The sequence below is a fragment of the Dermacentor albipictus genome, chromosome 2, assembly GCF_038994185.2.
Source record: "Dermacentor albipictus isolate Rhodes 1998 colony chromosome 2, USDA_Dalb.pri_finalv2, whole genome shotgun sequence".
In the NCBI taxonomy this organism is placed as follows: domain Eukaryota; kingdom Metazoa; phylum Arthropoda; class Arachnida; order Ixodida; family Ixodidae; genus Dermacentor; species Dermacentor albipictus.
In genome coordinates this window covers 49206658-49227196 of record NC_091822.1, presented here as the reverse complement: position 1 = coordinate 49227196, position 20539 = coordinate 49206658, and the positions used below count along the sequence as shown (strand labels likewise).

The 20539-nt window shown below is 47.9% G+C and overlaps 1 protein-coding gene across 5 annotated transcripts in view; it reads right to left on the bottom strand.

Annotated features, from left to right (window-relative positions):
• LOC135904266 (monocarboxylate transporter 12-like) overlaps positions 1–20539 on the bottom strand; it is a 62935-nt gene that overhangs the window by 28431 nt on the left and 13965 nt on the right. The window contains exons 1-2 of one of the 5 annotated variants that reach the window (XR_011512021.1): positions 2018–2095; positions 925–1213 (exon numbers count right to left, since the gene is read on the bottom strand). Coding sequence is in view for 1 of the 5 variants with exons in the window: in XM_070533592.1 (XP_070389693.1) it covers positions 925–1237 (313 nt within the window). In the remaining 4 variants the exon portion in view is untranslated. Of the gene's footprint in view, positions 1–924; positions 1475–2017; positions 2096–20539 lie in introns of those variants that run through there. The other 4 variants (XR_011512020.1, XR_011512019.1, XR_011512022.1 and 1 more) reach the window with 4 other exon arrangements.

Here is a 20539-nt window from a genome sequence, read left to right as displayed (position 1 = left end):
TGCTTCTCCATAGTAAAGCAGGCGAAGACACTGTCCACGTTTAGTAGAGCGCTTGCACATGTGCTTACAAAATTCCGCCGGCTAACCCGAGGCACTCTTTTCCAAAAATGCAATATGTCAGTCGTAATAGTGCTCATAGAGACGCTCGCAGAGAGCCCGAAAAAACTGGAATTGTTCCCTCTACTAATTAGGCCCACGACTTCTTCGTTTGCGATGCGCGCGATCTTTGTACATTGCGGCAGTTATAATTTCAGATAAGAACCAGTGGTGATATTTAGAACTTTTGGGACTGTACTGAGGCATGCATTTCCACATACTGCTCAAAGCAAGCTTCATAAATTGATCTACTCGGTCATGAACATTGGTTTTGTCTGTGACCAGAAACCAATCGGAGGCGGACAAGAAATTATATAGCCCGACATAATCACCACGCTTGAAAGCAAAGCGACAGACTTCATTAATGCCATTGGAGGAGCTCTGCCTCAGAGCTGAAAGAGAGGCAGTTTAGTGACGGGTGGAACTTATCGGAACCCACAAGGGAAATGATAGAACGAGACACACTCATACCTTAAGCATTGCAGAGGCAAAGGCCAGCCGAGACGTTACCTCTTTAATTAGCGATCAAGTTATGTTGCCGAAGTAACAGGTAAAACACTCCAACAAGAGGCAGCATAATAATATTATTATTACACCGATAATTGGCGCCATTCGAGGCACCGCATTTGCATCTTACCAAGGTGCTTATCATTTAACAAAATATCTGAATTACGGCAAAAAGCGATAAGTGCCCCGCGCAAGGCTTCCCAGAACTGAAATATGATAATGAAACAAAGAGTAAATGTCGAGTAAATGTCGACTGAACAACATACATGGGAGGAACGGCATGAGCCGTGCACGGGAGCTATCCCTGCTCAAGGTGCTCACCCGAAAGATTGACGAAGCCGCAGTAGGCACCCAGCGGCATTGCTGCTTGTGCCCTTGTCGCTTGGTACGTGCTCATCATAGAAGTGAAGAAAAGTCCACCGCAGCGGAAAAACGAGGAAAACAGCAGGTTCACCAGGAAGCATAGCGAGGCGATGAACCAGCTCCGACAACCGTCAGGGCCGCCTTTCCTGGTGCTTGGCAGCTGGACGGAAGGCGTCATTGCAGCTACTTTTTTCTCTTCCGCATCATCGCAGCAGGCGGTGAGTTGTAAAGGCTCATGGCAAGGTTCCTGCGAGGGGCATCGGCGTAGCATGCACACTGGTGCTATAGCAGTCAGTAGAAGAGCACCTCAGGATTTTTTTCTGGCAATGTGCGGGAGCGTTATCTGCATGCACGACCCTCGGCAAGATAGACAGTGGTGTGGACTCTAGCGATAAGAACAGGATAGTGATCCTGCTGTGCACTCACGCCCTCTGACACGATGGCCAAGTGATGCCAGCGCAGTGTAACTGCGCGATAATTACTTCACAATGATAGCGCAATTTCCGTTTCAAATCCTCCATTTGATCACTATAGCGCACGCATACCGTAACGCGCGTTTCCCTTAAAAAAGAAAAGAGCCCGCACATTTGGCGCCTACCACAAAAAGGAATGCAAAAAAAGGGGGTCGCGAGTAACGGGCACACGCATCATGAGAAATTAGCACCACCTCACATCTTTCACAGCGCACCGTCACAGGTGCCGCGGCAAGGACAGAATGTGTACAGTGCTTCCAGCGCAAGCACTAGAATTGCGGATGAACTACAGCACGTGATAGCACAACTTTTAAAAAATTCTTCCGTGCGCTGTGATTCGGGTACAAAGAAAGCGCGAACGGGCCCTCACTATGATAGCTTACACCGACACACTACACGAAAGATACTGCGAGCTGCGTTACGCGGTCCCAAGTGTTTTGGAACTTTGATACACACCAAAAGCACAATTATTCTCGGCACAGCGTAATGCACGATTGAACTACCACATCAGTCGGTGTCAGTGCCGCCTGCACGAACAGTGACAGCCCTGACAGCTGAAGGAGAGAAAATAATCTCACCCGTAGTTTTACCAGCGCTGGATGGATGGATGTTATGAGCGTCCCCTTTGGAACGGGGCGGTGGGTCGCGCCACCAAGCTCTTGCTATTTACTGCCTAATGTCCTACCTACGTAGGACATTACCTACTGGCTGATGCCCCTGGGGCAGCGCCTCCTGAAGACCGGCACCGAAAGCAACCATGCTTTCGGTAGTCGGATGGATGGTGACGGCGTAGCGTGGTACTTACGTCCTCCATCATCATCAGCCTGGTTACGCCCACTGCAGAGCAAAGGCCTCTCCCATATTTCTCCAACAACTCCGGCCATGTACTAATTGTGGCCATGCCGTCCCTGCAAACTTCTTAATCTCATCCGCCCACCTAATTTCTGCCACTCCCTGCTACGCTTCCCTTCCCTTGGAATCCAGTCCGTAACCATTAATGACCATCGGTTATCTTCCCTCCTCATTACATGTACTGCCCATGCCCATTTCTTTTTCTTGATTTCAACTAAAATGTCCTTAACTCGCGTTTGTTCCCTCACCCAATCTGCTCATTTCTTATCCCTTAACGTTACACCTATCATTCTTCATTCCATAGCTCGTTGCGTCGTCCAAAATTTGAGTAGAACCCTATTCGTAAGCCTCCAGGTTTCTGCCCCGTAGGTGAGTACTGGTAAGACACAGCTATTATACACTTTTCTCTTGAGGGATAATGGCAACCTGCTGTTCATGATCTGAGAATGCCGGCCAAACGCACCCCAGCCCATTCTATTTCTTCTGATTATTTCCGTCTCATGATCCGGATCCGCAGTGACTACCTGCCCTAAGTAGATGTATTCCTTTACGGCTTCCAGTGCCTCGCTGCCTATTGTAAATTGCTGTTCTCTTCCGAGACTGTTAAGCATTACTTTAGTTTTCTGTAGAATAATTTTCAGACCCACCCTTCTGCTTTGCCTCTCCAGGTCAGTGAGCATGCATTGCGATTGGTCTCCTGAGTTACTAAGCAAGGCAATATCATCAGCGAATCGCAAGTTGCTAAGGTATTCTCCATTAACTTTTATCCCCAATTCCTCCCACTCCAGGCCTCTGAATACTTCCTGTAAACATGCTGTGAATAGCATTGGAGAGATCGTATCTCCCTGCCTGACGCCTTTCTTTATTGGTATTTTATTGCTTTCTTTATAGAGGACTACGGTGGCTGTGGAGCCGCTATAGATATCTTTCAGTATTTTTACATACGGCTCGTCTACACCCCGATTCCGTAATGCCTCCAGGACAGCTGAGGTTTCGACAGAGTCAAATGCTTTCTCGTAATCAATGAAAGCTATATATAAGTGTTGGTTATATTCCGCACATTTCTCTATCACCTGATTGATAGTGTGAATATAATCTATTGTTGAGTAGCCTTTACGGAATCCTGCCTGGTCCTTTGCTTGACAGAAGTCTAAGGTGTTCCTGATTCTATTTGCGATTACCTTAGTAAATAGTTTGTGGATTCTGATGGATTAGGATTATGTTAGCGTTTTTCCAAGATTCCGGTACGCTCGACGTTATGAGGCATTGCGTATACAGCGTGGCCAGTTTCTCTAGAACAATTTGCCCACCATCCTTCAACAAATCTGCTGTTACCTGATCGTCCCCAGCTGCCTTCCCCCTTTGCATGTCTCCCAAGGCTTTCTTTACTTCTTCTGGCGTTACCTGTGGGATTTCGAATTCCTCTAGACTATTATCTCTTCCATTGTCGTCGTGGGTGCAACTGGTACTGTATAAATCTCTATAGAAATCCTCAGCCGCTTGAACTATCTCATCCATATTAGTAATGATATTGCCGGCTTTGTCTCTTAACGCATACATCTGATTCTTGCCAACGCCTAGTTTTTTCTTCACTGGTTTTAGGCTTCCTCCGTTCCTGAGAGCATGTTCAATTCTATCCATATTATACTTCCTTATGTCAGCTGTCTTACGCTTGTTGATTAACTTCGAAAGTTCTGCCAGTTCTATTCTAGCTGTAGGGTTAGAGGCTTTCATACATTGGCGTTTCTTGATCAGATCTTTCGTCTCCTGTGGTCCTGCCTAACGGAGTTACCACCGACTTCCACTGCACACTCCTTAATGATGCCCACAAGATTGTTATTCATTGCTTCAACACTAAGGTCTTCTTCCTGAGTTAAAGCCGAATACCTGTTCTGTAGCTTGATCTGGAATTCCTCTATTTTCCCTCTTACCGCTAACTCATTGATCGGCTTATTATGTACCAGTTTCTTCCGTTCCCTTCTCAGGTCTAGGCTAATTCGAGTTCTTACCATCCTGTTGTCACTGCAGCGCACCTTGCCGAGCACGTCCACATCTTGTATGATGCCAGGGTTAGTGCAGAGTATGAAGTCTATTTCATTTCTAGTCTCACCGTTCGGGCTCCTCCACGTCCACTTTCGGCTATCCCGCTTGCGGAAGAAGGTATTCGTTATCCTCATATTATTCTGTTCCGCAAACTCTACTAAGAACTCTCCCCTGATATTCCTAGTGCCTATGCCATATTCCCCCACTGCTTTGTCTCCAGCCTGCTTCTTGCTTACCTTGGCAATAAAGTCGCCCATTAGTATAGTGTATTTTGTTTTGACTTTACCCATCGCCGATTCCACGTCTTCATAGAAGCTTTCGACTTCCTGGTCATCATGACGGGATGTAGGGGCGTACACCTGTACAATCTTCATTTTGTACCTCCTATTAAGTTTCACGACAAGACCTGCCACCCTTTCGTTAATGCTGTAGAATTCTTGTATGTTACCAGCTATATTCTTATTAATCAGGAATCCGACGCCTAGTTCTCTTCTCGCCGCTAAGCCCCGGTAGCACAGGACGCGCCCGCTTTTTAGCACTGTATATGCTTCTTTGGCCTCTTAACTTCACTGAGCCCTATTATATCCCATTTACTGCCCTCTATTTCCTCCAATAGCATTGCTGGACTCGCCTCACTAGATAACGTTCTAGCGTTAAACGTTGCAAGGTTCACATTCCAATGGCGGCCTGTCCAGAGCCAGTGATTCTTAGCACCCTCTGCTGCGTCGCAGGTCTGACCGCCGCCGTGGTCAGTTACTTCACAGCTGCTGGGGACTGAGGGCCGGGGTTTGATTGTGTTATTCATATAGGAGGTAGTGGCCAAGTACTGCACCAGGGTGGCCAATCCTGCTCTGGTGAGGGAGTGCGTTACCGGTTCTGGTCACCGGGATCAGGCCACACTTCAGGCCTGTTTATGCAATTTTATCACACGCGGATATCTTTATTTTAATCCGGTGGAAAATTGCCGGCACCGGGATTCGAACCACGGACCTCTTGCACGCGAGGCGGGTGTTCTACCTCTACGCCACCGCTGAACTCTTACGTCCTTACATCCAGGCTTTTAATCGACCCATAGCCAGCTGCTGCATTTAATATGCAGGTTATGTAACCATTACCTTATATTGATTAATATTAATTAATTGATTTAGGTAGCTGTCATTATTAGACTGTGCTTGTAACAATCAGTGGCAAAGTTTTCGAAATGTTAACATGGTAATACTGGCCATAACGATAACACTTGTCATGGTTGAGAATATACGTATGTATGTATATACAGGGTGTTTCAGCGTGCACTTTTCTAAATTTTTAAAGGTCGCCTGTGGCAGCTATCACAATTCTAGTTGATGAGCTGGTCTACTAGAAGCGGCGGACAATACTTGCAGAAAAAAACTGAGATGCCAAATCAACTAATTCATAAAAATTCACTAATTAAGTTTTTAACTACTTACATTGTAGCCCATATTACAATTTACAAATTCTAGCCGTGGAGTTGGCAAGACGGATTCACTTGGAACGAATTTTCAAAATGACACCAGTTTCGAGATATAAATTTCATAACTTTGCGGAGAAATGCATTGGCATTCCAGTTAATTTATTAACAAAACGTCATTTCATGCCTTGAAGCACACAAGTAACTGGAACGCGAGTGCATTTCTCCGCAAAGTTCGGGAATTTATACCTCGAAACAGGTGTCGTCCTGAGAATTCGCTCCAAGTGGATCCGCCTGGTAAAGTCCACTGCTAGAATATGGAAATTGCAATATGGCTCATAAGATAATTAGCTACACAGCTAATTAGAGAATTCTTGTTAAAAACCCTATTTTGCGTTTTAATTTTAGATGCAAGTAGTGTCCGCCGCTTGGGTGAGGGAACGAACGCGATTTATTGACATCTTAGTTGAAATCAAGGAAACGAAATGGGCATGGGCCGGACATGTAATGAGGAGGGAAGATAACCGATCGTCATTAAGGGTTACGGACTGGATTCTAAGGGAAGGGAAGCGTAGCAGGGGGCGGCAGAAAGTTAGGTGGGCGGATGAGACTAAGAAGTTTGCAGGGACAACATGGCCACAATTAGTGCATGACCGGGGTAGTTGGAGAAGTATGGGAGAGGCCTTTGCCCTGCAGTGGGCGTAACCAGGCTGCTGCTGATGATGATGAGTGTCCGCCGCTTCGAGTAGACCGGTTGATAAACTAGAATTGAGCTATCTGCCACAGCAACCTTTAAAAAATTTTGAAAGTGTTCGATGAAACACCCTATATATGTATACTGGGCACGCACATTATACAGACAAGTCTACTTGCAGTCTGTACCGTGTGTGCAGACAATCTGCGGACCAGGTGTACAGGAAGGTCGAATCTACAGGGAGGTGACTAGTGGGTGACTGAAAGGTCAAACTATGTAAACACAACTGTAAAATGTGTCATAGCTCAGAATATTACACACACATATATATATATATATATATATATATATATATATATATATATATATATATATATATATATATACCGCACGCACACGCACATTGCTGTCAAGTTTACCTGCCATCCGCATGGTGTCGGCAGGCTACAGTCCATAGGAAGGTGGAGTCTACAGGTAGGTGACAGGGGTGGCTGGATGGTGACATGTGAGTCATAACATACATTTCGTGAAGGAACATGCCCTTGAATGGTCAGTTTCGATCTGCTCGAAATGTAATTCATATTGCTCTTTATAGGAACACACAGGAACTAGGACAAATGGCATTTCTGACGAAGCGCACGGCATTGAAGCAAGCAACTTGCCGGATGTGACGCCTGTCTCTCTATATTCGGCTTCCTACCGCTACAATCGGCGCTACTGCCTCCTTTGCGCCAAGGACATGCCTGAATATTTCCAGTGGCAAAGAACTATACTGACATCGAAAGTATCACGACCAAGAGAATTCATTCTGTAAAGTTTCAATATATATTCTTCTTCCCTTCGGAATCTCACCTGACCCTCGTTATTTTTCTCGGATCCTTGATCTAGGAAATGAAGCGGGCAGGCAACTCACTAGAGACCTTTGGCGCGGTTAGTTTATCCATTATGTTTGTAAATTATGATGGCATGTTGATACATCTGGTAAAGCTACGTAATTTTATAGCTAGGCGCTGCAGAGCCTAGTGGGAGAAATTTAAAGCGGTAAAATCATGCTGCGTTCTTAATTATATAGAGCCAGACATGTTTGCGGTTATTTAAATAAAAATGAATTGGATCACAGACACGAAGCGCATATACGTTAATTGTTGTCTGGATGAGCTACGACCGGGAAGGAAATATAAACAACGGAGTTGGGTTAGAATGGGAATTTCAAGTATTCACGTAAATATTCTACGCAACCTCACTGCATCAACAATCAACTGCACCTGCACAAAATGAACGCGCCTCCGTGGCAGCAGCATTCTGCCTTTCAACCAATTTACGTTGTCCATAGCAATGCCTAATAACGAGTTTCCGCAATACGCCAAGTTCATAGCGATAATTAGCCACATCTCACTGTTGCACCAATAAACGCCGCATGCCCACGGACACCACAGAGCAACTTGATAGTAAATATACACGAAGTGAACGTACTTTCATCGGGTGGAATATTTCTTTCCTCTTCCGTTGCTCGGCGACTTGCAGTTATCGCCGTACTGAAGACTCGCAACTTCACACTTTGGCCTCATCGAGGCTATCGCCAGTGCGGAATATATAGTACACTACAAATGGCAGCTGGTATAAGCGTCAAAACACAAGCACAACCACAGTTCGCGAGGTTCCGAGCAGCTATTTCCCGGCGCCACGCACGCAAACACACATACACACACACACGCGCGCGCGCGCACGCATGCGCACACACGCACATGCGCACACGCACACGTTCGCACAGTGCCGACCGTTACCATTTCAGGACAGAACGATCATTTCCCCTCTGTAGCTTGTCTGCATACAAAAGCTTAAGGGGACCTTAAACACATACAAACATTCCATGGCTGCACCCATTGGGTTGGCATGCCTAAATCACAAACCAACTGCGACAACTCGGCAGCGCGCCTGGTGACTCTGTTCTACATAAATATTTTGTAAATTCCCGACCCATTTTTTCCTTTATCAGGCCACAGGAGAGTGTGAGTTTGAGCATATTGGCGTACGTTAGCGGCAATGGGAAAAATGAACGATGAATAGATCGTTACATGGAGAAGTGCGGTCCGCAAGTGTAGCGCTGCTGATGTCTACGCCCCGCGTGTACACAACGTCCATCCACACAGCAAAGCTGCTATATGTCGAGCGAGCACTCGCGCTTAACAGCTGGTTGGCTGTGAGAGACGACCTCGTGCCGCTTTGAGCACTTTGTGCCGCAGGGGATTCTGCAGCTGTCGGGGATGAAATACCATGCCGATCCAGCGCGCGTACACGTGGGTAAAGAGAACTTTTAGTAACGTGGTTGAAAGAAATACTGTACACCTAGATGCGGTGCGCAGAACTGTGTTTATCATCCTTCGCAACGTGCAACGTCGTCCAATGTTTATGATTATCCGCGACCACGTTCACAATTTATGCCGCAACCTGAATACGAAATCAGGCGGATGCAGTGCGAGTCGTCGACGCAACCATCTCCCGAGGACGAGAGCTATCTAGGACGCTTGACGAGGGTAGCATTGCGGCGAGAGTTGTATAATACATGCACGTATGAGGTTCGATAAATATCTGGAGATATTCAGCGCTTCAATATCCTTTCTGGCACAGCGTCACATGCCCACTCCAGAGGATTAATGAGGAATGGGCATGGCATCAGTACCGCATTCCGAATGCGTCAAGAAGGCGGTAGCCCAAATATAACAAAATTATCAAAACCTTTCAAGTTGCTGAATACTACACGCCATTCCACTAAGGGGTTTCTATGCTTTAGGGATAGCTCTAAGCAAACACAATATGTACAAGCTTTATGTCGTGATGTACGACCCGTACGGCACACGGGGCCTGTGGCTTGCTGGCCCTATTTCATCGGTAAAAGCTCAGTGCTACATCGGCCGCAGAACACGGCGATACTCAACTGCTACAGAATTTCGCAATTAAGTAGCAATAACAAATAGTCGTAGCCCATGAGAAATGTAATAATATCAAATGAGGCTGTTTAATAGCATGCAGTATTCCAATCATAGTCTGCATAGAGATTCCTATGTGCAGGAATGTTACATGCAGGTCTTATGCCGAGACCTCGTTTTATTTCGCAGAATAATGGTGAGCTCACTGCCATTACAGAGCCAGTCCTAAAGTGTGACTTGCATGCTTACTGTGCGAAAGAACTCACCACCCACGGCAAATCTCAATGAAACTGGCAAAGGAGGTTTCTCTTTAAAGCTATTCGTTGAAGCTACATTCCTTCATCGCCATCTCTTGAAGGAATCCTCCCACAAACATTTCGCCTAAACCCAATGTCGGCTGGCTGGCAAGAGCCACCAGCGCCGACGACCAACGGTACCTTGCGGCACTTATCTGTGCTGCACTGTAGAATAATAGCGGTAAAAGGTGCCGAGTATTCCACCGTGGTCTCTGCCTCCGCTCAGCTAAAGGTGAACAAGTACTGCGTCGCCGAAGTTAACTATCATAGTTGCACTAGCGTAGACAGACGATAACGACCCACTGTATGAACGGAGCAGTACCGGCTGTTAGATATGGAGCTGTTTCCTGAGGCTACTTCGAGTTCCCCAAACCACTTCGAATCGCAGCACAGATAATTGAGGAATGCAGAAGTAGGAAAGCACATTCCAGAGGAGCACCAGACAAGTGCAAACAAGTTTGCAGCCCCCAGGTCGTGCGCCGCCGGGATTAGAAGGGGCCGTCGAACAATAAAGCCCAATCATCACCCCTCTTCGCCTTTCAAGAAGGCATTTGCCACCACTGCGGAGCAGTACCTCTTCATCGCCTTTGAAGAAGACAATTGCTACCGCTGCGCGGCCGTAGCACCGGGAGCAGGTGGGTCCTCGTACAATGGAGCAGGAGCGCCCCCCATTCTCCTCCTTTGAAGAAGCGCATTGCAACTCTGCGAGGCAAGACTGCAGGGGCATCAAGTGATCAAGAGAGGAGGACGAGGCGCCGACTCTCTTCGCCGGGTATGACACCATCGCACGGGCGCCTACCATTGGCTGAAAATGGCGTCATCTGAGCGGACTCTCCTATTGGCCAAACATGACGCGACTTCCAGTCCTCGAAGGGTTTAAAAGAAGGATTCCAGAGAGACCAGAGCAGCCCTGATTCCCTGATTCACCTCTCTCGAACTTCTTGCCGCGGGCCGCAGCGTCCGAGTTGCTGCCGGCCCGTAATGACTCTACGACTGTTACTGACGTCTCACCTCCCTGTACATAATGTAAAATAAAACCTCCCAAGTTTTGGTTTTTCATCCCGGAGTCCGTCCCCCAACCCCTACATCTGGTTGGCAGCGGTGAGATCGCCTCCGAATGCATCAGCTGGTGGCAGCGCTACAGATCAACCTTCGTCGAGAGAGATACTAAGGAACCAGGAAGAGCGAAGAAGAGAGAGCCTTCGTCGAAAGAGGTCCGAAGAAACTGGTAGTAGCGAAGAAGGAGCGAGCCTTCGACCCAGGGAGTCCCGAGGAACCGGGAATAGCGGACGAATGAACCGGATGGCAGGGTGCTGCAACCGTAAGTGAGCGCGTGGTTTTTTTTTCCTTTTGATTCGCCAGACTCAAATGTTGTGTGTTCATTTTGATAGTTCTGGGAATCGGGAGTTTTTTGCATTGTGTGTTTCCACAAATTAATAAGGAAAACAGTTCTAACCACCTGTCGGGGCAGCTGCCATGGATCTTAGAAGGTTGACGAGGTTAGACTTGTTGTTGGTGTGCGACGATTTGGGAGTTGAGGCGGACGAACGGATGGAGACGCCAGCTATCCTAAAGGCGATTAACGATAGTGGCAATGATGATGAAAGCATAAAGCTTGCTTGGGAGGCGATACAGGAGCCACGGGAGCGTGTGCGTCGTGAACGTTTGCGGGAGCGTCGTGAACTTAGGAGTGAGCGTAAGCGTGAAGAACGCGAGAATGAACGGAAGCATGAGCTTCAAAAACTTACTCTTAGGTGTGAGCGTCACGAACGTGAGAATGAACGCGAACGGGAGTATCAGGAATGTAAGCGAGAGCTTAAGCAAAAGTATGAGAGAGAGAAGGCAGCACTGATCAAAGAGATACAGCATTGTGATCAGTTATTGGCACAGAGACGACGGCTGTCTGAGAATTCTGTAGGTAGTACAGAGCGAAAGAATGAGGAAGTGTCTAGCGGACTTTCGCCAAAAGCCGACGAGAAGAGTAGTGCCTGTGAGATCGGCTGCCGATTCATAAGTGAAGGGAAAAGGCTAGCTGCTAACGATGCCTTAGTGGCAACAGAGGCCGTTAAAGGCCGCAAGGAGAGCGACGAGGTGCTGTGCCAACAGATGACTGTGGAGACAGCTAGGCCAGCTGCGAACAAATTGGCACAGTTACCGAGCGTGTCCGTCGCTGGTAATGTTAGCGAGGTTGCTAGCGAAGAAAAGGGTACTGTTGACGCGACAGACACGAGCACCCATGTCAGGTCAGATCTGCGTGCAGAAGTGAAGTGCGAACTGAGCGATGCAGTTGAGAGTAGTTCTCGGGATGGCGAGCTCCGTAGTCCACGAGAGAACAACTGCATTGTTCAGGGATCGGTGCGGCTCTCCGCCAGTCTAGATGGCCTAGATAGGGATGATTCAGTTGTTAATCATTCGGACTGTGCGCGTGAGACAGCGATCGATACCGACGGGCTGTGTGCCGATGCACAGCGTGAGCTCGGCGATGTAGCAGAGGGCAGTTCGCAAGAGTGCGAGTTGTCTAACTCGAGTAAAGCCTGCTGCATTGTGCCAGAGTCGGTTGAGCTGTCCGCCAGTCGAGGCAGAGCGAGTGTTGATTTAAGTGAGAATCACTCAGACTGTGCGGGTAAGAGACCGATCCAGGCCGACGAAATGTGTACCGGCCAGCACGAGGCACGAGAAGGCGACATGAAGGCGAGTGCAAAGAGAAAGCGCCGTAAAAAGAAGCGCGGTAAAAACCGAAAGACGGTAACCAATGTAGCGCCGCCAAAGATGGCGAGAACCCCAAATGGGCAGGGCGCGAGGAGAAGAAAGGTGCGGTCGTCAAGGACGATGTTGACGCATCCAGAACGTTCGAGCCACCGGTCAAAGGGGGACCGCGAAGAATGTTCTGCACGGACGCGGACAAAGGGCACGGGGCAGTTAATCTCCTCGTCGTTCCGTAGTTCTTTTCAAAGCTCAGCGTGCAGTTCGAAGAAACGCAGGGTGGCAGGACGAGACCAGGTGGGGAGTAGCGACGCGGTCAGTCGAGTTTGTGAGGAAAGCGGGGCGCCAAGACGCAAATTGGCAGGAGACCGTAACGTCTTGGGGGAGCTGATAGTGAATCAGCCCTTTTGTTGTCTCTCGGCAGCCAGAGTAGCTTTGAAACCGCGTCCACCCCGAGTACGGCTCAAAGTATGAGTCAGGCATCAGCGTTTGGAAAGGGAGGCCAAGAGAGCTTCCATAGAAATGTAGTGTTTTGTTTGTTATTTTGAACATCGGAAAGTTTTCGCGAATTGAGACTAGGATTTCTTTCAATGTGTAAGATTTGAGCTTTGTTTATGTTTTCGTTCGAGAAGCTCGACATTTGAAAGACGCGTTTGTGTAAACATGTAGTCTCGCGAGGTGCTCATTAATAAGTAGATAGGCTTTTTTGTGTGTGTGAGTGTGTGAGTAACCTGAAGGTCAAGGTTATCGTCGAAAGGCCTATGGTAAAGCGCGTGTGTTATTTAACCTTCTTTCTTTTTAAGTGTTTTTGAATTTTTTAAGGTTAAGCGCGTAGATTTTCAGTGAGTGTATAATTTGCACTGGGAAGCGTTCTTAGTTCCATTAGCGCGTGTCCTGTGTGGACGGAAGGAAGCAGATTTATGACTGGGTTGCTCGTGTCTGTTCAGGGCAGCCGTATTCTGACTTCTCTGATAAGTATGCGTGGAACGAGTTATTAAAAGACGCATTATTTTAAGGGTTCTGCGGAGTGTGTAAGTCCCGCAAGTTTAATTGTTCGTTTATGTCACGTGTTCTGTAGGACTTTCAGGGAAGAAACGTGAGTAAGCGTAAATGAAAAGTTTGCCTACAACGTAAGTACGCGTTCTGTTTAGTGACCACAAGGCTAGTGCGCTTGTGATTACGTACTTGTGAGGTTGACCAGATTGTTCAGTGGCACCATCACGTGCGATAAGTACGCCACTGCGATAGATTGGAAACATGCTGTTCGTGTAGTTAGGCCACTTAAGTTATGTTCGGGTGTTTTGATTTGTTGTTTGCTACGTCAACGACACTTTGTTTTGCAACAACAATAGTACTCTGGTCTTGTCGGCAATCGAGGAGAAATGGATAGCTGTTTGGAAGGGTGGTTGGAACTGTTTTGTCAAAATTGGGGAAATAAAAGATCAAGGTTCATTTTGACTCAGTAATAGCCTGGCGAGTCAGGGGTGAAGAGCCTGCGCTTGCGCGTGGTGCAGCGCTGTGTTCTTTGGTTTGTTTTACGTCTGTTCTCCAGGGCCTAGGATCCCGAAGTTCGTCAAACGAGGCTCGACACCAATACCCTGCAGGTTCTTTCAGCGTTCCTCATGGCCAGCGAATTGAGTTCACCGGCCATTCAGAACAACCGGGGAGAGGACGAGCTGTTAGATATGGAGCTGTTTCCTGAGGCTTCTTCGAGTTCCCCAAACCACTTCGAATCGCCGCACAGCTAATTGAGGAATGCAGAAGCAGGAAAGCACATTCCAGAGGAGCACCAGACAAGTGCAAACAAGTTTGCGGCCCCCAGGTCGTGCGCCGCCGGGATTAGAAGGGGCCGTCGGACAATAAAGCCCAATCATCACCCCTCTTCACCTTTCAAGAGGGCATTTGCCACCATTGCGGAGCCGTACCTCTTCATCGCCTTTGAAGAAGACAATTGCTACCGCTGCGCGGCCGTAGCACCGGGAGCAGGTGGGTCCTCGTACAATGGAGCAGGAGCACCCCCCATTCTCCTCCTTTGAAGAAGCGCATTGCAACTCTGCGAGGCAAGACTGCAGGGGGATCAAGTGATCAAGAGAGGGGGACCAGGCGCCGACTCTCTTCGCCGGGTATGACACCATCGCACGGGCGCCTACCATTGGCTGAAAATGGCGTCATCTGAGCGGACTCTCCCATTGGCCAAACATGACGCGACTTCCAGTCCTCGAAGGGTTTAAAAGAAGGATTCCAGAGAGACCAGAGCAGCCCCTGATTCCCTGATTCACCTCTCTCGAACTTCTTGCCGCGGGCCGCAGCGTCCGAGTTGCTGCCGGCCCGTAATGACTGTACGCTTGTTATTGAGTCTCACCTCACTGTATATAATGTAAAATAAATCCTCCCAAGTTTTGGTTTTCATCCTGAAGTCCGTCTTCCAACCCCTACACGGCATATTTTCTTGCGATGGTGCTGGTGGGCGCTAAATAATTCAATGAGGTGATTTGTGCAACCTCCCCCCTCCCCATCCCCGCCTCGTGGTGTGCAGCCTGCTACATTGACGACTGTCACTTAAAAAAAATTGCAGTTGTTTTAGGTAACATTGGAGCATAAAGCAAAAGTGAGCATACGTTCTTGAGCGCCTGCGGTGTGCCTTCTAAGTTGAAGGCGCTAGTTTGAGGACGCTAGTTCCTTGCTTAATACTCTGAGCACTCAAGTGCTCAAACACTATGCGTTTGCAGTATCCATATAATCACTATCGCAACAAAAAATATTTCTGAGAAAGGCGGGAGGAATAGAAAAAAGGAGGAGAGGTGGCGCCGTGTTTAGTGTTGCAGTTCTTCGTTTAAAGCAGGGCTGACAAAAACGGAAACTATATCGACACGTGCAAACAGGCGCTTACATGTGGCAGGCGCATGTTTTCGCAAAACAGGAAATGCCACTCTTGTGGCCCGATTCTCGACAGTAGGCGCCCGCCGCCACAAGGCGCGTCGATATAGTTTTCCACGCGCCACCGAGCTCCGTGTACTTTTGCTCACGAGTGAACGTCTCGATGGATGCAATCACAAAGCATCAACAGAAAAACAAGAACGAAAAAACACAAACGCCTGAGGCGAGCATACACTTTATAAGGGCATGTTTAACAGTATATTTAACGATGCACGCGCATATTTGTTTGTTTGTGGGAGGATTCCTTCAAGAGATGCCGATGAAGGAATGTAACTTCAACGAATAGCTTTAAAGAGAAACCTCCTTTGTCAGTTGCATTGAGATTTACCGTGGGTGGTGAGTTCTTTCGCATAGTAAGCACGCTAGTCACACTTCAGGACTGGCACTGTAATGGCAGTGAGCTCACCATTATTCTGCGTAATAAAACGAAGTCTCGGCATAAGAACTATATTGGCCAAATATTTACTTCAAAATGAAACAACCGAGCGAAAGTAAGAAAGTTATGGCGATTCGGAATGACACGCTTTTGTTTTTATGGGAAGACATAGACTGGCAGACGCTTATAAAATCTACTCATCAATGATCTCCAACTCTCAAAGCATAACTCATGCTTCTGCGACAAATGTTATGAATTAGCGCCCACCGCCCACCGACTGAACCTTCCATTCTAAGCAAAAAAAAATTGTTACGAATGCGGTCTCCACAAAAATATTTTGAGAACGCCTACTCGAAAAGAGCGTTTGAAATGTCCTATTTTCAATACTCTTGCCAGAGCAGTTAAAGGAGTTCCTTCTAAGTGACACGAGAACAAATACTACCATCGGCTATGCTCATCGCACATCTGCTGGAGTTGCACGCCGAGCAGCCGCGAGCCCAACTCCGCGTGCAATAGCCCCGTTATCTTTTCACCGCTTTCTCACTTCCATGTGCGCTTAGTACGGCCTGATAACCCTTGGCCGCCTTCGGTAGGCTCAATTGCACGATGGAAAGATAGGCAGTGCTGCTCACCCTTCGCATTCACCCTTGAGCGGCCGTCGGCATTCGCGGAGTCGTGCCCTCCCCCCCACTAGGACAAGGTCACAGCGGATTTTCTGTAACGCACAAGCCGTTTTTCTCGGCCTCCACAAGACCTACGTTTTAAGCAAACTACGTCATCGCCCGACGTGGCTCAAATCAGCACAGCACGCGCATAACGTGTCGACTTATACGTGCCATCCGCTCCACACGTGCGAGTTCATGGCTGGTTTCTCTGCCGAATTAGGCAACGAAGCAGCAAACGGTCGCAAAATATCCTCACTGCGACAAACGTACGCCGTCAAGCGCGCATCATTCTTTTACTAAACCTAATTGGTTTATTTGACCATTTCACTAGTTTTGAAGCGAATATTAGTTTTCCTTCGCTCTATCACCATTTCGGCACTCTGCCTTTCTCCGCTAAGGGCAGTCACCTCGCGCAATCGAGTTCGAGGGCGCGTTCATCGCCATTCATCGCCGACTGCGACCCAGCTCTTTTATGCGCACGCGTTGTCGTAAGAAAGCTTTGTGGCTTGGATGCATAGAGTTTCGCAGAATAATTACTAGAGAGAACCCTGGCGCCAGCACCTACGGCAGCTTCAAGCGGTGTGGTTCAGCCAGCATGGAAAGGATGTGCAGGAGATGAGTGCCTTCTGGCTTCAAGCGGCTGCACGACTTTGTAAACTCGTCATTTTCGACACAGTACTGTGTAATGAGTATTTAAGTAAATACTGATAATACCTTCCGACGGCAGGATTTGAACACAAGGCCTCCAGCACAAAAGCCATCCGCGATAGTGAAACACTTACGCTACGCGTGCATGCACCGACCAGCGGCACAGAATACCAATGTGATATGCTTCAAGGCCAAATAAGCAACAGCGCACTGAAAACGAAGGCAGAGGAAGTCGCAGACAGAACACAAGCGCTGACTTTCAACTGGAAAATTTATTGAATGAACGAGTAATTATGCACTTGAACTGCGCATGTGCCTGCAAGACTGAAGAATTCGTGACAACCATTCGGGGTTAGAAACAGACGATGCTAAAAGATAAACAGAAACAAACAGAAACTTTGTTCAGAGCGCTCTTGCTTATATGGTATCGGTCAGTACCAACTCGTCTTGTTTTCCATCCTCTTTCGAACTGCTTATGGGAAAGCGAGTACCTTGAGACGCTTGGCGCGTTTACATTTTGCCACCTCGACAAGCTGAACCGCTGCAATTATTAAAGCTATTGTGCGTATTGGCAGAGTCTTCACTTATAAAAGGATAGATTGCTCTGAGATTTGGACAACGAACGCAGAGAAAGCGTAATAATTAAAGCCACAAAAACGCCTCAATCCAAAATTGCAAGGATCCGACAAATCCATGTACTACCCTATCATTCCCTTTGTGGCTGAATGACTGTTGCGCCATGGAGTTCCCTCTAGTACTCAATGTACGGAATTCTATGCTTAGATGGGATGTGCTTTCTCGTAGGCGTTGTGTCGCGTTTCTACGCCACTTGGGCTGATGGCTTACGTGCTTCGCGGAGTCCAAAACCCTAGTCCTGAACCAAAACCTCGAGGGTGTCCTGTATTCCGCTACGTTTGATAGCTGCGCTCCGTTTTCGAAACGAAACTGAAGGTATCTGCTAAAGACGTTCCCAAACTGTGGTGCAATTTTCTTGTCATCGTAGTCGCATTTATAATCTATCCTACAAAGCACATAATAGAAAGAATTACTGTATGTGAAAGCTTTAATGTTTTTTGGCGCTCCCTTTGTTGAAAAAGACAAAAAAAAGTTTTTTACACATACTTCCAATTTATTTCACTGCCAAAACATTGCAACAAAAATTCGAATATATCTGTCCCCTGATATATATGCTATCTTTAACACCTTCCTAGTCTATTACCAGTTTTGTTCTTTTGTTCTTTTGCGCGCTGATTTTCTTACAGGCATGACGACTAGCTTTGATCCACAAACCGACTAGCTTTGATCCAGGGAACGGTCTCGAGGGTGCGCGTTGAAGCAGTTACCTCCCCGTAGTTAAAAGAATCGTCGCCTGTCGTGTCGCGTACACGGGATTCCACGGGTTTCGCAACATCAGACGAAGAGGAGGAGCTCTCGCCGGAGTGGCCATTTTCCCTGGCGCTCAATAATGTCACCCAGTACGGGTCAAGTAGCGCGAACGTCACTCAGACGCCGGATAGGCAAATTCCTTATTCGTCGTATCAATGAAACGGCTTATGAAAGTTCCTATTGCCCGGCGCTGCTTGCCACTTTGCGTATGAACGTTTTGGCGGACGATATGGCGTGAGTAGCGAAAACTGGACGCGATTTTAGGTTTTTTGTTCATAAGTTTGCACGCCTTAATATGTTCGAGAAAGCGATGACCGAAGCGGAGGGACGCCTTATTTTGCAGGCGTCTGTCACGTTCTGCTTTTCTTTTTTTTCTTTGGCACGATTCTTGACAATGTGGAGAGAGAAACACATACGTACATGTGAGATCGCAGTGTACCTTCGCTTGATATATGTTGCCAGGTGGTTTCGGAGGAGCGACGGGGGTGTTCTGGACGTGAGTGATTTCCTCAGCAGCACATTCGGCTGCGCCGATTACGTCGGATAGGGTGTTCACCTTTGAATATTCGCCTACAGTCATTTATACGCAAATGTTCATTATCGTTAAGATAAAGACTACTCTGGCGCCGCATTTCTGATGGAAAGAGGGAAGGAGGGACACGACAAAAATTGGAGGCCCCTTCCATGGATGTCAGATTGTAGAAGCTAGAGGAAAGTTAACGCAGATAAAACTTCTATTGGGCAGTCAAGAAGCAGCTGAACAGCCAACAACGGGGAATGCTCTGCATTGGAGGCAGACTTGTGCGTAATGAATTACATGGAGTTAACGACTTACTCGCCGTTGGGCTGCTAAGCATGAGGTAGCGGTGTCGAATCCCGGCCACGGCGGCAGCATATCTATGGGGGCTAAATTCGAAAACACGCGTGTACTTAGATTAGGTGCACGCTAAAGAACCCCAGGTAGTCACAATTTCCGGAGTCCCCTATTACAGCGTGCCTCATAATGAGAACGCGTTTTTGGCACGTAATACCCCATAATTTTTTTTGGTTAACGACTTGTATTCAATTGCATTTCATGGTGGATTGCAATTTGACTACTTTTTCCTGCTCAGTAGTGCTCACTTAATTGAATTGTTTATCAATTAACGAATTACTTATAACCAGTTACATTATTGTGGATTTTTTGGCTTTGTATTGGCTGCATGGGGAGTAGCTTCTTCGAGCCCCCATCCGCTCTTTGAATCTCAGAGCTTCAATGAAGAAAAAGGCGCGAGTATCGCAGCATTGGGGGTGAGGTTGCGATCTGGTCTGGTTACGGCTTGGCAAGAGACTCAACCTCAAGCAGGCACGCCTCCACGTGGCGCCCCTGGATACAAGGTGGAAACATCTTGTAGCTAAGTGCTTGCTGACCTGATACAATGGTAATACCGGAGTGAAACTTGAGTATATTTGAAATTGTTCGGGCCTCTGGCCAATAGCCAAAGAGGACCCTACTCTCCGGGCGACACTGCTTTTTTCCCGGATTCGACTTTAGCACTGTAGGCCTCAGGCCACACATGAAAGTGACTTATAGCAGTTTCTAACGGCGAGTGGTGGATGGAGCCTGAGTCTCTCCACTGCGCCCCATAACACGGACTCAATCCGGAGTTGACGGAGCGGGTGGCACCGCAAGTGGATGGGTGAGGGCCTCGGAAGCTGGGGCTTGTAACTAGTGAGGAGAGGTCTTCCCCTCTGCGTTACCTCGTGAAGAGGGTCAGGTTGTAGCAGCAGTGCTGCGAGTGGGTTTGAGCTGTGCTCACCTGCGTACTTAGCCCTGGAGTTAACCCTGACGGGTCACAGGGTGTCACTACTTCCTGGGCGACATTTAACGGCACACTACCGCCTTCACAAGGTAGTGCCCGCTTCAAAGCGGCAGGTAGCTTGCTCCGGAGGTTCGCTACACCTCTCTCCAAGTAGTGCCTGCCCTCGGGCAGCAGGCAGCTTTGCTCCAAGAGGTCCGCTACACCTCACCCAAGTAGTGCCGGCCCCCGGGCAGCAGGGAGCGTGCTCGAAGAGGTTCGCTGCACCTCACTCAAGCAGTGCCTGCCCTCGGGCAGCAGGGAGCTTGCTCCAAGAGGTCCACTACACCTCACCAAAGTAGTGCC